General features: G+C 45.5%; 1 protein-coding gene across 10 annotated transcripts in view; it reads left to right on the forward strand.

The window, feature by feature from the left end:
* The window catches only part of Fat1 (FAT atypical cadherin 1), a 117,035-nt gene that overhangs the window by 7,624 nt on the left and 95,024 nt on the right, over nucleotides 1-14,387 (forward strand). For 9 of the 10 annotated variants that reach the window (XR_003378305.1, XM_026786948.1, XM_026786953.1 and 6 more), the window contains exon 2: nucleotides 8,614-11,899. Coding sequence is in view for 9 of the 10 variants with exons in the window: in XM_026786948.1 (XP_026642749.1) it covers nucleotides 8,632-11,899 (3,268 nt within the window). In the remaining variant the exon portion in view is untranslated. Of the gene's footprint in view, nucleotides 1-4,452; nucleotides 4,617-8,613; nucleotides 11,900-14,387 lie in introns of those variants that run through there. The other variant, XM_026786952.1, reaches the window with a different exon arrangement.

The raw sequence follows: 14,387 nt of genomic DNA on the forward strand, positions 1-14,387 counted from the left end.
GCCTGCCTCTGCCTTCCCTAGTGCTGGGATTAAAGGCATGCGCCACTACTGCCTGACTGAAAACAGTATTTCTAACATAGTTAAAATACCAAGTCTGAATAAGTACATGTATGAACCAGGTGGTAATGGCACAGTTGTGTGTGTGTGTGTGGGGGGGGGAAGCAGTTCTGAGAAATTGAAACAAAAATTGACACATCCTCTCAGTAACATTTTTATAAATGGAGATTTGACAGTTTTATAAATGGAGATTTGACAGCGGTAAAAGGCCATCTAAACTCTGAACTTGAGGGGCCAAGGGGCAAGAAGTGATGGGGGAGTGTGTCAGCAGGCTGTCAAGACTGTATTTCAGCTCTCCGACTTCACTCAGTTGGTTAATGCCAAGAGCGAGTGGGCTAGATTTCAGTTTTATGTCCTCTGGTCCCTTCCTTTGAGTTTGATTCCTTTGCTTGCAGATTTGAGCGAGGCAGGGGAAATCAAGACTCTGCACTGGAACATAGGAAAGCACGCTGGGCAAGGTGCAACTTTCTGTGGGAAACCAGTGGCAAGATAGTCTCGCTTAGAGCAGACGGCACTTGGGGAAGACTGTTCTCTAGGGACGGGACAGGGCTGACTGAGCTGTGGGGTGTTTCTGTTGGACCCTCTGAGGAAGAGGTCTTTAAGGCGGCAGTGTATGTAGGGAGATGGGCTGGAAGGTTATGTTTGTCTTATTGTACTCTCGTGTGAGTAAGGTACAGAGCATCCGTCGAGAATTGGGAAAGTGCACACTGCCTTTTTGGTTCTTGTTTTTTAATGTGTTGTGGATTGCTTTTCTGTTTTAGGCACGTGGACAATGGGAAGGACGCAGGGTATTGGTTAGGGAGGTGAGTGGCATGAAGCATGACGTATGTATGTATGTGGGTTTGTGTATGCATGTGTATATAAAACATCTGGGAAGGTGAACACAGAAGGTCATTTGCCTTGACATTATCTTGTGGTGCCCGAAGAAGCCGTGTGTTGCCAGGAAGGCCGTGAAGGATTTCTGTAAGGCATTTGAGGATAGCTGTGGCTTGGTGGGGGAGGGGGAGGAGGAAGTGTGAAAATACGTCAAAGAAGTGCTGAGAATGCACTTTTGATTGAGATCTCTTGCCAATATAAAAGAAAAATAAGGGTGTTAGTTGAAAGGAAACACAGGGTTGAGAGCCGTTTAGTTTTAAGCAGGGAAGAACCAGTGTTTATGGGCTCAGCGGAAGATTGCTGGGGGTTGGAGTTGCTGAGGGCTGAGCCCTAGAGCTGTGGAAGATGCAGGGGGTTATGGGAAAAGAGGATGGGGCTCCCCCATTCTCCCCGGAGAGGAAGGAAGGTGAGGGGCCCTCGCCTTGACTTTACTCTCCGTGGAGCGTCCCCCTTCCCGACCTGCCATTTAGCGAGGTGCCCGTACATGCACCTGAACGCACAGGGAGCATAATTTGGCTCTTACCGTGGCTGTGCTAATTTGGGAGTGGAAGATGTAGCCATGGTAATTGCCGCTCACTGTTCCACAGCATCCTGTAAATTATTTCTGTCTGCAGAGGGAAGCACATTAGGTGATAGGGAGTTAAAATCACAGGAGGCGAACAGCCTGTTTCTGTGGGCAAAGTTTGTCCTGGAACGTGGGTGTGACAGGCAGAGCAGGAGCAGCATCAGCATCAGCGTGGTGGATAGCCGCAGTCAAGAAGAGGGGGAATCCACAGATGCCGTGTCAGCCGAGACACCGTGCCCCCGTACCTGCTGTCTTGACTTACGTCAGCCAGAAAAGCCGGCTTTATAGTTCTAATAGCCTTGTCCCCACAGATTCATGTACATAGTAAATTATATTTTAGGTACAGGTCATCAAAAACCGTGTTTGCCTTTCTTAGAGTGAGAACACATTTAACTTTTACTTTGGGGACCAGTGAAATAGCCTGACATCCTTGAGGTCGATTCCTAGCCCACGTGGTAGGAGAGAACTTAACCCCTACGCTTATCCGCTGACTTCCACGTACATCCTGTCACGTGCACTTAGCGCCCCCACACACGCACGCACGCACTCACTCAGGCATGCGCGCTTGAGCAGTCCCGCAAATGAAAAATATACTTTTTTGTTTGTTTGTTTGTTTGTAACAGGCAAATTAGGGGAACGCTGGTTTTCCATTCTGAGGAGGGTGGCCGTTCTGCACTGTGTGTGTCAGGCCTGTTCTCAGATTGGAATCCGTTGCTGATCCTTTCAGAATAATATTTAAAAGTCCTGCTGGAAACAATGGCAGTGGGTTTTTGATCCTACTGCACGTGCTGGCTTTGGGGGAGCCTAGGCAGTTTGGATGCTCAACTTAGTAAACCTGGATGGAGGTGGGCGGTCCTTGGACTTCCCACAGGTCAGGGAACCCTGATTGCTCTTCCGAGCTGATGAGGGAGAGGGACTTGATCGGGGGAGGGGGAGGGAAGTGGGAGGCGGTGGCGGGGAGGAGGCAGAAATCCTTAATGAATAAATAAATTAAAAAAAATAAAAAATAAAAAAAATAAAAAATAAATGTACTATACTTAAAAAAAAAATAAAAGTCCTGCTGGAGTAGTCATCCTGTTTGCCTCTTGAATTGAAACGAAGAACATAGAAAGTTACCAGAAGTAATTGCTTAATAAAAACCAAGCTGGAAGCTGCCTGTCTAGTTCTAGGTCCCCCCCCCCCTTTACTGAAAATTCTGTGAACATGGGTTAAAAAAATAGAAAAACTGATGTATACTCAGAAAACAGATTCTGCTAGTGAGTTCTTCGTTGTTAGAACAGAAGCCCTTAGCTGGGCAGTGGTGGTGCATGCTTTTGATCCCAGCACTCGGGAGGCTGAGGCAGGTGGATCGCTGTGAGTTCGAGACCAGCCTGATCTACAGAGCGAGTCTAGACAGACTCCAAAGCTACAGAGAAACCCTGTCTTGAAAAACCAGAAAACAAACAAACAAAACAAAAACAAACTAGAAACCCTTATGATTACTGTCCTGCATAATTTATTAGAAAAGTGAACTTTAGTGCCTTTTGGATCTCCCCATTGTAAATATTTCCGGAAACCACCAATCGTTATAACTGGGTAACCGTCTTCTAGTTTGAGGGGAAGATACCTTTTCACTTCTAAATAACCTTACAGATCGTTAAATATTTTATCTAATGCACAGTGGTCTTTTAAAAAGTTCAATATTGTCTTCCTAATACATAGAGGATAAAAATGGCCAGTTGGTGTGTGTCAGGACGGTGACCTCTCTCTAAGGCATGGTGCTGAACAGGACTCACGAGTTTAAGTTGTTGCCATGTCTCTGAAACATGGGAATTGCTTATAAAAATCTTAAAATTTTTGGTGAAAACAGGAGAGTCAGAAAAAGTTCCTCTTTTTAGGAGACACGGTTAATCCTACAGAAATCAGGATTTATGGTCTCTGTGTGCTGTTCATGAAGAAGATGATGCATTTGCAGCTCTTGGGACGTTTTACATGAAGATCTATGAGGATAGTTTAATTTTACCAGGAAAGTTATTTTTTTTCATGTACATGTATGAGTTTTAGGACTCTATACTAAAGATGTTTACGGGGACCCCAGGCTCCTTTCCTTGAAAGCTGAGCTTAGTACACATTCTTTTCTCCTTTGGTGAACTATAAATTAGGAGTTTCAACTTAATTATGAGTTCATGCCCTGCAACCTCCTTCTAAATATCAAAGGATATCCCTGGGCTCAGATGATTTTTGGAGTTTATTTTTTCTAAGTGTGACACTTAGATAATAACACACTTTTTAGACAGAATGTGGGTCCTCTTCCTTCCTATGTAACTGTTCCTCTTGCATAGAGTAACAGTTTGATCGTGAAGCCCAAGGCCGCGGTTCTTTATTAATACTTCTGTAGGATCAATAATATTCTCTAAAAAGTGATTTTTTTTTAAAAAAAAATTGTGATTGTATATAGTAATTTCACCTAGTTACAGTGGCTTTCTGTGAGCAAATTCAGAGTTTAAAGAAAACAGACCGGTTGTAAATGCTAGTCAGAGTGGTCCAGAGAGTTACTTTGCCTGTGATACATCCTATGGCGCCCGCCAATTGGTTATGGAGAGAGAAAGAGAGGGGTTTGGGGATCCTGAGAGGATCCCACGGGACAGTGTGATTGGCTCACTCCATGGGGAGAGGACAGCTGTAATGTTTATCGGTTGGAATTTCTCTTATGACTGAGAAGTTGGGAAGGAACCCCCAGGACCTCTTTGCGGTGCTGGGAAGGGCATCATGGCAGCGGCTGGCATAGGTTGAGTGTGCCCAAGTCTGGATGTTAGGTCTCAAGCTCTCAGAGAGTCTGGTGTCTTGTTTCTTGTTTCCCTGTCCCTATTTCTGAGTTTCCTCAGCCACCTCAGGTGCTAATTTGACTCCTTTGCCTTTCTGTCTTCCACTCTCCCTGCCTCTGTCTTCACCAAGGCTCCTTGTTGTCTGGCTTCCGGGCCCTGCCTAGCTTTAAAGGCTGTCCTTATCCTGATGGTTTCTCAGATGAGTGCCTCCAGGCGGGAACCCTCCTACTTAAACCACAGCTGCCTGCTTGAAGGCTTTATTTGCACGGCCACGTGTGGTAGTCACCTGTCTGCTGCTGTGGTGGATATCTGAGGTAATCTACTTGGGCTGAGGAATGGTTCTTGATTTCTGTCCTTGGTCACTTTGACCCTGTTCTTTGACACCCCCCCCCCCCCGAAGGCACAGACATCCTGGTGGGAAACTGTGGAGAAGGTCTGTTTACCTCGGGGTGACTAGGAAGCAGAGAGGTGGGGTGGGGATGGGGAGAGAGGGAAAGGAGCTGGGGGGGTGTCTCAATAGCCCCCTTCAAGGTCTTGCCTTCAGTGACCTACCTCTGTTCTTTTAGACCCCATCACTTGGGGTTCCATCATTTCTCAAGGGTGCCACGGGCTAGCTACCAAGCCTTTGAGAAGGCTTTGGGAGAACTCTTCTACACGGCAGTAGTGGGGACATCTTGTAGTAATCGGAACTCTTGACCCTGTTTCCAGGCCTCCTGCTTTTACCCTCCCACTCTGCTAGGAACTATGCCGTCGGTCGGTCCTCTTTGCTCAGTCCTTTCTGTCTCTCTCCTTCAGCTCACCGGAGAACCTTGCAACAGATGCAGTTTGACCACTCCTCTCTACCTCTGGCATCTCTCGTAGTGGTTCAAGCTCCCTGGCTTCTCTCCTGTCTTATTGTAGCAGCCTCGGATTGGGGATACCCTCCCCTCCCACTGTCTTTGTGCCATGCTGCCCACCCACATCTCTCAACACTGATTCCAGAGAGACTCCTTCCGCAGTCAGTGACCACACGGCCGTGCTCCACATCCTCCCACAGTTTCTCATTTCATTAGGAGTAAAATCTAGGGCCATAAAATGTGGTTGAGTAAATATAAAAATGGTAAGAGTGGACAGATTAGCCTCAGAGAATTCTCAGTTGTAGGCTACATTCTCCACCCGAGGAACAGTGGCTACCTTTTGGTCTCCTTCCAGAGAGGATCATTACAGAAAAGTGGGTCAGGGAGAAAACGGACGTGTCTCAGAAGAGGTGGGGACGAGGTCAGTGTCAGCAGCACTGGGAGGTCATGTGTGTCACTTGTATGATGTGTGGAAGATGACACAGGTCCTCCTCATGACAACCCCAATCTAATCATAAAATGTGACCAATCCCAGTGCACGGCGATGCTGGTTCCTTCACCTCCTGCTCTCGTGAGATGCTAGTGTGCAAACTCTGGAAACACTCTCTAAATCTAAGAAGATTTCACAGTGAATCTCTTGGTGATTTTTTTCCCTCTCCCTGTCTCTGTCGCTGCCCTGCTGGGCTCCAGCCCCAGGGCTCTCTCGGCTGTTTTCCCATTCCAGTGTCCTAGGGAACACAGGCGTTACTTCTCAAAAATCTCACTCATGCTAAGCTTGAGAAATACACTTGGAAATGACTTTCCCCAGGCTCGTGTGCAGTCTCTTGCTGTGTGCTTCTTCTGAAGCCCTTACCCATCATCCACTGGGCTCTTTTTCTCTTCACAGCCTATTTGTCTTAGCGGGGAGCGCATCATCCATCAGGTGTGGGAAGTTGGGTTTACTTTCACTTGCCCAGCGCTGTCCCTGACTCTCAGGAGGGTGGCCATTAAATATTTGTTGATGGACTTGACTTATATAATTAAAAGAGCAAGCAGGTGATAAGGAAAATTAAACTAAAAATTAATACAGTACAGGATAAATGAATACATCCCCTTTCTGCTTATTCCTCTTCCTCCCAGATGTTACCAGTGTGAGTTTTGTCAAGAATTTGTGAGACTCTGTCAAGAATTTTTCCCGGTTTGAAGCATGTTCATGTACATACACAGTTTTTCTTCCCTCCTTTGGTAAACATGAATGGGTCCAGTTAAGTTTTGCTGGTCCATATCTCTACATACCTATCGGTATGTTAAATACCACCTTATTTTTGATGGCTATGTAGTGTTTTATTTACACAACTAAGCAACACTGAAGTGGTTACAGTGGAATCTTGATGTAATTGTTCTTGGTGAAGTAGAGCATACTAGACTAGCATTGTCTCCTAAAACATGCTAGCCTCATTTCTGTAGACTATCTTTCTTTTTTATAGTCTCTAAAACACTTTCCTAACATGTACTTTTATATTCCTAGTGTTTGGATTATGATCTCTGCCTTTCTTAATCTTTCCGTCCTGAAAGCGCCGGTACTGGGTAGCGTGACCTTGACGCCTGCAGTTGAGCTGAATGGAACTTCTCTTTTTGTCTTGTTAAAAATTACAGGGTTGTTTTTAATAAAAGTTCAAGTTCCCTCAAATATTAGAAGTGGTGAGCACATTGAGGTTTTTGTAGAGGTCGTTCTGGGAGAGGCTTTGGTTCTGTTCAGTAGTCCTCATTCCCTTGGAGGTCAGAGATGGGTGTGGTGTCCTGACTTGTCTGCTGAGGAGGGAGGTGTGACGGTTGTACAGCAGGTGAGGGTGCCCAATGTGAACTCGATTCAGGATCAATTAAGCTGCTAATTGCTTTAGGCATCTCAGTTCTCTCCTTTCCCACTCTGGTACAATGACGAACGGGGCAAGTTGGCAGAGGCTGAGTTAAAGAGACTGTAAATTCATGTTGCCATACTAATTTTGCTGGGCTGTCAAGCCAGCCCTCCAGTCTGCTGTTTCTTTCACCTTAGCTAGCACTTAACAATTTATGCATATTCATTTAAGGGTTACTTTGCAAGGGTGCGTTTCGGTGCTGTGCTGTCGGTGCTGGGAGTTTGTGAAGATGCATTGATTTCCCCCCCCCCCGGATGAATTTGTTGCCATGGTAAAGAACAGCTGGTCGGGAGAAACTCTGTTCTCCAGGCAGCTCTCAGCCCCTTGAACCTGGCCTACCTTCCCACTTATTGAAGGCCACCTTTTGTTCAGGCTCCTTCTTGTCCTCCCCAGTTACCCTTTGCCCTTCCGGAAGTTCTGCCTCCTTTCCCCCTGGAGTCGATGCTTGGATGCGTATTCAAAATTCATCTTTGACAGGGGACCCCTGGGTAACAGGTTGTTCAGGGTTTTGAACAAGGGATATTGGCAGCAGGGATGCTAAAATGGCAATGCTCAGGGTGAGATTTGCTTCTTTGCCCTAGGAAGAGCTGTCACCTGTTCAGGTTTTCATATTATGAAGTGACCTTTTACAATGTGCTCACGTTAGTGTTTAGAAATTACTTGGGCACAAATTTGATGGTAGTGATTATTGTAATTCCTTCAAATAGTTTTATAGTACAAAATGAGACAGTAAAGACAGGCTATAGGGAGTGAACTTAATTATTTTTATGAAGAAATAACTTGAGGATAAATTTTGAAATGAGATTGGAAGGTATCATTATACTGGAGCCTGTAAAAGCACCGTTTCGGACTTTCTCTTAGAAGCTTTGCATGTTTGCAATACTGTGTCAGCGCAAGTCTGTAAGCTTCCCTGGCTTGGTGACACATGCTTGTCATTCTAGCCGTGTGAGATGGGGGCAAGAGGACCAGTCCATCCTCAGCTACGTAATGAGTGTGAGGCCAGCTTGGGTGACATGAAACCCTGTTCCAAAGAATCCCCCCCCCCTCCACCCATGAAAATTAGTTCATAAGATTTTAAGAATGTAATTCCTGCTGTGTAAGAGATGATATAAGTACCCATTGCCTGTCTTTTCAAACACTGATGGTTTTGTTTGCTCTGACGACTTAAGTATAACAATAAAACCCAGGGCTAGAGAGATGGGCCAATGGTTAAGAGCACTGCTCCTTGCAGAGGAGTTGGATTCTTGGGTTCAAATCCTAACACCCACATAGCAGCTAACAACCATCTGTAACTCTATTTCCAGGGCACCTGACACCCTCTTCTTTAGGCACTGCCTACCTGTGCACAGATAACACACCTCTTCACAAGCTTACACACTTATACACATGGAAGCAATAATAACAAGAAACAGATTGCTGTCAGGCGTATTTCTAGACTTGTTACGGTGTGGATGTTTATATTGGAAAGCATTTACTCATATTCTGTGTAGGTGGGAAATGCTTCCTTACATGTGTAAGGCTTAACTTTGTAACTTACTCCTCTTTTATTTCCCCAAGTAACGCTTCTTCTCCTGTTACAGGTGGCCAAGAATTAAACCATGGGGAGACCCTTGGCCTTGCCCCTGCTTCTGCTCCTCTTCCTCCAGCATTTTGGAGATAGTGATGGAAGCCACAGACTTGAGCCGACCCCTTCTCTCCAGTTTACACACTTGCAGTACAACGTCACTGTGCACGAAAACTCTGCCGCGAAAACCTACGTTGGCCACCCTAGGAAGATGGGCATCTACATCTCAGACCCCTCGTGGGACGTGCGGTACAAAATCATCTCAGGGGACAGCGAAAACCTCTTCAAAGCTGAAGAGTATGTTCTTGGAGACTTTTGCTTTCTAAGAATAAGGACCAAAGGAGGAAATACAGCTATCCTGAATCGAGAAGTGAGAGACCACTACACACTGATAATCAAAGCGGTTGAAAGGAACACCAATGCTGAGGCCCGAGCCAAGGTCAGGGTGCAAGTGCTGGATACAAACGACCTACGGCCGCTCTTCTCGCCCACCTCTTACAGCGTATCTCTGCCTGAAAACACAGCCATAAGGACCAGTATTGCGAGGGTTAGTGCCACGGATGCGGATATCGGAACCAACGGGGAATTTTACTACAGTTTCAAAGACCGAACCGACATGTTTGCTATCCACCCAACGAGCGGCGTGGTCGTCTTGACTGGCAGGCTCGATTTCCTAGAGACCCGGCTCTATGAGCTGGAGATCCTGGCTGTGGACCGGGGCATGAAATTGTACGGTAGCAGTGGGATCAGCAGCATGGCCAAGCTGACGGTTCACGTGGAACAGGCCAACGAGTGTGCTCCCGCGATAACAGCTGTGACGTTATCGCCCTCTGAGCTGGACAAGGACCCAACATATGCCATTGTCACTGTGGAGGACTGTGATCAGGGTGCCAACGGGGAGATAGCATCTCTAAGCATTGTGGCTGGCGACCTTCTGCAGCAGTTTAAAACAGTGAGGTCTTTCCCAGGGAGTAAAGCATTCAAAGTCAAAGCCATCGGGGGCATCGATTGGGACAGTCATCCTTACGGCTTCAATCTGACACTACAGGCTAAAGACAAAGGGACTCCTCCCCAGTTTTCCCCAGTGAAAGTCATTCATGTCGTTTCTCCACAGTTCAGAGCTGGGCCGGTAAAGTTTGAAATGGATGTTTACAGAGCTGAGATCAGTGAATTCGCTCCTCCACATACACCCGTGGTCTTAATCAAAGCCATCCCTAGCTATTCCCATCTGAGGTATGTCTTTAAGAGTACCCCTGCAAAAACAAAATTCAGTTTAAATCACAACACAGGCCTCATTTCCATTTTAGAACCAATTAAAAGGCAGCATACGCCCCACTTTGAATTCGAAGTGACAACAAGTGACAGAAAAGCTTCCACCAAAGTCCTGGTGAAAGTCATAGGCACAAACAGCAACCCCCCTGAGTTTACACAGACCACATACAAAGCCTCCTTCGATGAGAACGCACCCATCGGTACTACCGTGATGAGGGTCAGCGCAGTAGACCCCGATGAGGGCGAGCACGGCTACGTGACCTACAGTATAGCAAACCTGAATCACGTGCCATTCGTCATTGACCACTTCTCCGGTGCTGTGAGTACTTCGGAGAACCTCGACTATGAACTGATGCCTCGAGTTTACACGCTAAGGATTCGCGCTTCCGACTGGGGCTTGCCGTACCGCCGGGAAGTTGAGGTCCTCGCCACGATTACTCTCAATAATCTGAATGACAACACCCCCTTGTTTGAGAAGATTAACTGTGAAGGGACAATTCCCAGAGACCTAGGCGTCGGGGAGCAGATAACTACCGTTTCTGCTATTGATGCCGACGAGCTTCAGTTGGTGCGCTACCAGATTGAGGCTGGAAATGAGCTGGGTTTGTTTGACTTAAACCCCAGCTCTGGGGTACTGTCATTAAAACACTCGCTCTTGGAAGGCTTGGGCGCGAAGGTTTCTTTTCACAGTTTGAGAATTACAGCTACCGATGGAGAAAATTTTGCCACACCATTGTACATCAACCTAACGGTGGCTGCCAGTCGCAAGCCAGTCAACTTGCGGTGTGAAGAGACCGGCGTTGCCAAAATGCTGGCAGAGAAGCTTCTGCAGGCAAATAAATTACACAGCCAGGAGGAGGCGGAGGATATTTTCTTTGATTCTCACTCTGTCAACGCCCATGCCCCACAGTTTAGGAGTACTCTTCCGACTGGAATTGAGGTAAAGGAGAACCTCCCTGTGGGTGCCAACATAGTTTTCATGAACGCTACTGACCTAGACTCTGGCTTCAATGGAAAGCTTGTCTACGCCATCTCTGGAGGAAATGACGACAGTTGCTTTATTATTGACATGGAAACAGGCATGCTGAAAGTCTTGTCTCCACTTGACCGTGAAGTAACAGACAAATACACCCTGAATATTACCGTGTATGACCTTGGTATACCACAGAGGGCCGCGTGGCGTCTTCTGGATGTCACGGTTCTGGACGCCAATGATAATCCGCCTGAGTTTTTACAGGAGAGCTACTTCGTCGAAGTGAGCGAAGACAAGGGGATCAATAGCGACATCATCCAGGTGGAAGCCACCGATAAAGATCTGGGCCCCAGTGGACATGTGAGGTACTCCATTCTCACAGACACAGATAAGTTTTCAATCGACAGCGCGACTGGCGTGGTGAAAATCATCCGGCCTTTGGATCGTGAGGTGCAGCCTGTGCATTACTTGAAGATTGAAGCCAGGGACCAAGCCACGGAAGAACCTCGGTTGTTTTCCACCGTGCTTCTGAAAGTGTCCCTAGAGGACGTTAATGACAACCCACCTAAGTTCATTCCACCTAGTTACTCTGTGAAAGTTCGAGAAGATTTGCCGGAAGGAACCATAATCATGTGGCTAGAAGCCTATGATCCTGACGTCGGTCAGTCCAGTCAGGTGAGATACAGTCTCCTGGACCACGGAGAAGGCCACTTTGATGTGGATAAACTCAGTGGAGCGGTTAGAATTGTCCAGCAGCTGGACTTTGAGAAGAAGCAAGTATATAATCTCACCGTAAGGGCCAAAGATAAAGGGAAGCCAGTGTCTCTGTCTTCCACGTGCTACGTGGAAGTTGAGGTCATTGACATGAATGAGAACTTGCACTCGCCAGTGTTTTCCAGCTTCGTGGAGAAGAGCGTCGTGAAAGAAGATGTCCCTATTGGCTCCTCAGTAATGACCGTGTCGGCTCATGATGAGGACACTGGGAGAGATGGAGAGATCCGCTATTCCATTAGAGATGGTTCTGGTGTTGGTGTCTTCAGGATAGATGAAGTAACAGGCAAGTACCATTATCGCTTTCATTGGCTATTCTTCCTCCTATCTCCTCGCGTCTCCGCTTCATAATTCCTAGTTGGTTTCTGTTAGGGCTCAGCAGTGAAGTACATAGATGTGTTTCTGTCCTTTCGGGCCCTGAAGATCTATGAGGAACTGAAGGATTAAATGTACATAAGAGGAGCAAAAGAAAATTGAAATCGTTACCACTGATACTGATCTCTTAAGTTTGTACTCTATTATCAAGATCATCATTGTGGTTTTGTAGTAACTTTGATGAGGATTCTGGTTAAGGTGTTACATGGTGTTAGGGTTGCATGCTGGTACAGTAACATCAACACCATTTGGCATGCCATCTAGGGGGTGTTGCACACCTGCAAAATTATGCAATGTACCCAGACTTTTATGTGCGAAAACTTCTTTAGCATCTGTTTTACCCCCTCCGGGATTTGGGAGGCCATTGTCGGGTAGGGGACTTTTGAACTGGGGAGACCTGGCTTGCAGCTGCCTCTTTCAGTCATGATCTTGGACATGTGAAACACTTCTTAAAGTGCTTTTTATTTATAAGATGAAGACATTCAGTTTCTTTTATTTATTTATTTTTTGTTGCTATACTTTTTTTTTTTTAATGTTATGGGCATTGACCCTAGTAAATTCTGCATGCTAGGCCTGGCATATCCTCAAGGCTTATGTGTGAAAGTTGTAAGGTAATATGTTGAATTTATTCATATTTCTTTTAGAAATGGTAGCAGTTTTTTTTTGCTACAATATGCTTTTTCCCAGAATACAGCTCTAAAACTGGAATCTCCAGAACAGCCAATTCTTTAGTATGTACTGGTTTTCTCTGGGTGCACATATTCTGTACAAGTCAGTGTTCTAATGGGGTATGAGCTTTATAGGGCAGGCATTTTCTGCCACCATCTAGCCCAAAGTGACCAGTGTACAGAAACTGTCCAGTAAACAGTACTGTAATAAGTTGGTAAATTGAGGAAGTCCTTAGCTCTGACTACCTTGCCCCCTGAGTATGCTAAACAAAGGGAAACTAGAAGTTCTAGCACCAGTTGGGGCTAGGTGGGCCTCAGTTCACAGATCTATGTCATCGGAGACTGCACTTTCGTTTCCCGGCCACCCTGACCTGAATAATCACACAGAAACTATATTAATTATAACACTGCTTGACCAATGACCTAGGCATATTCCTAGCTATCTCTTATATCTTAAATTAACCCATTTCTATTAATCTATATGTATCACCACGAGGCTGTGGCCTACCGGTAATGTTCCAGCATCTCTCTTCTGCAGCTACGTGGCGTCTTCCTGACCCTGCTTTCTTTCTCCCAGCATTCAGTTTAGTTTTCCCCGCCTAGCTCTATTCTGTCCTGCTATAGGCCAAAGCAGCTTCTTTATTAACCAGTGATAATAAAACATTTACAGCGTACAGAGGGGAATTCCACATCTGATCATCCATTCTAAAGGGACCTTTGTTATATTAAAGACTGTTATGGTAAAGATTGGTATTATGGCTAATATCCTATGGGCATTTGTTGATGTTTTTAGCCATAATTCACCCTAGAACTTATACTGCCATCTAAGGGTACACAGCGTGCGGAAATACAGGCTTTTTTTTAAAATTATGTTTTCTATTAATTCAAGGGGTTTTCCCCTAATTGATTATATTTCAGTAGCATCACTCATGCAGACTTCTCAGGATTAGTTAAAGACAGAGGAAAATGGCATAATCGATAGTGTTGGTAAACAGTTTTCTGAAAAATAGACTCATTTTTGGGTGTGTGCGTGTCCTCCTATCCAATGGAAATTAGAATTTCTGGTCTGGTAATGATATAGAAAAACACTCATAATTTAAGGCCGAAATGAATGGCTTTCCTGTAAATTTCCCACCCAGGAACAGTTATTCTTACCTCCTTTCTCTCTTTTTTTTTTCTCCTTTCAACATAAATTTCAAAGCCTATAAGGAGCTGTTAGAAGTTAAAGTTGAGTCAGAAAATATAATTTGAGCCCTAATTTGCATTTTCTTCATCTCTTCGTGACTTACATTATGAACACTGCCTTTTGGCTGTTTTTTTTTTTTTTTGTTTTTTGGGGGGATTTTTTTTTTTTTGGTGAAAATAGCTTTTATTGGTGTTTCTAAAGGACCATGAAGAAACTGGTATTTTACACCCATAAGGAATGGAGTTGTCCCTGCTGCCAAATGGGGAGCAGGAGGAGACAGCTAGACAAACAGGATGACATCCTGAAATAGGTCCATAGTAGCCTTGCAGCCGCAAGGAGGGGCCTGAGTTTTTCCAGTGATAATTTAGTGGTATTTTAGGGAAGGTCGGGGAGGTACAGGGATTCTGGGTGGTGAGGTTGGTTAGTGTGTGGGAGACTCTTATCTGTGTCTATAGTGATATTTTAAGGTATGAGAAAAGCTGGGACTTTCTAAGTCATTATTCAGTGCCTCTTGTTCTACAAAGGCGTATTCTCCCTGTGGGATA

The sequence above is a fragment of the Microtus ochrogaster genome, linkage group LG7_11 (assembly GCF_000317375.1).
Source record: "Microtus ochrogaster isolate Prairie Vole_2 linkage group LG7_11, MicOch1.0, whole genome shotgun sequence".
Taxonomy (NCBI): domain Eukaryota; kingdom Metazoa; phylum Chordata; class Mammalia; order Rodentia; family Cricetidae; genus Microtus; species Microtus ochrogaster.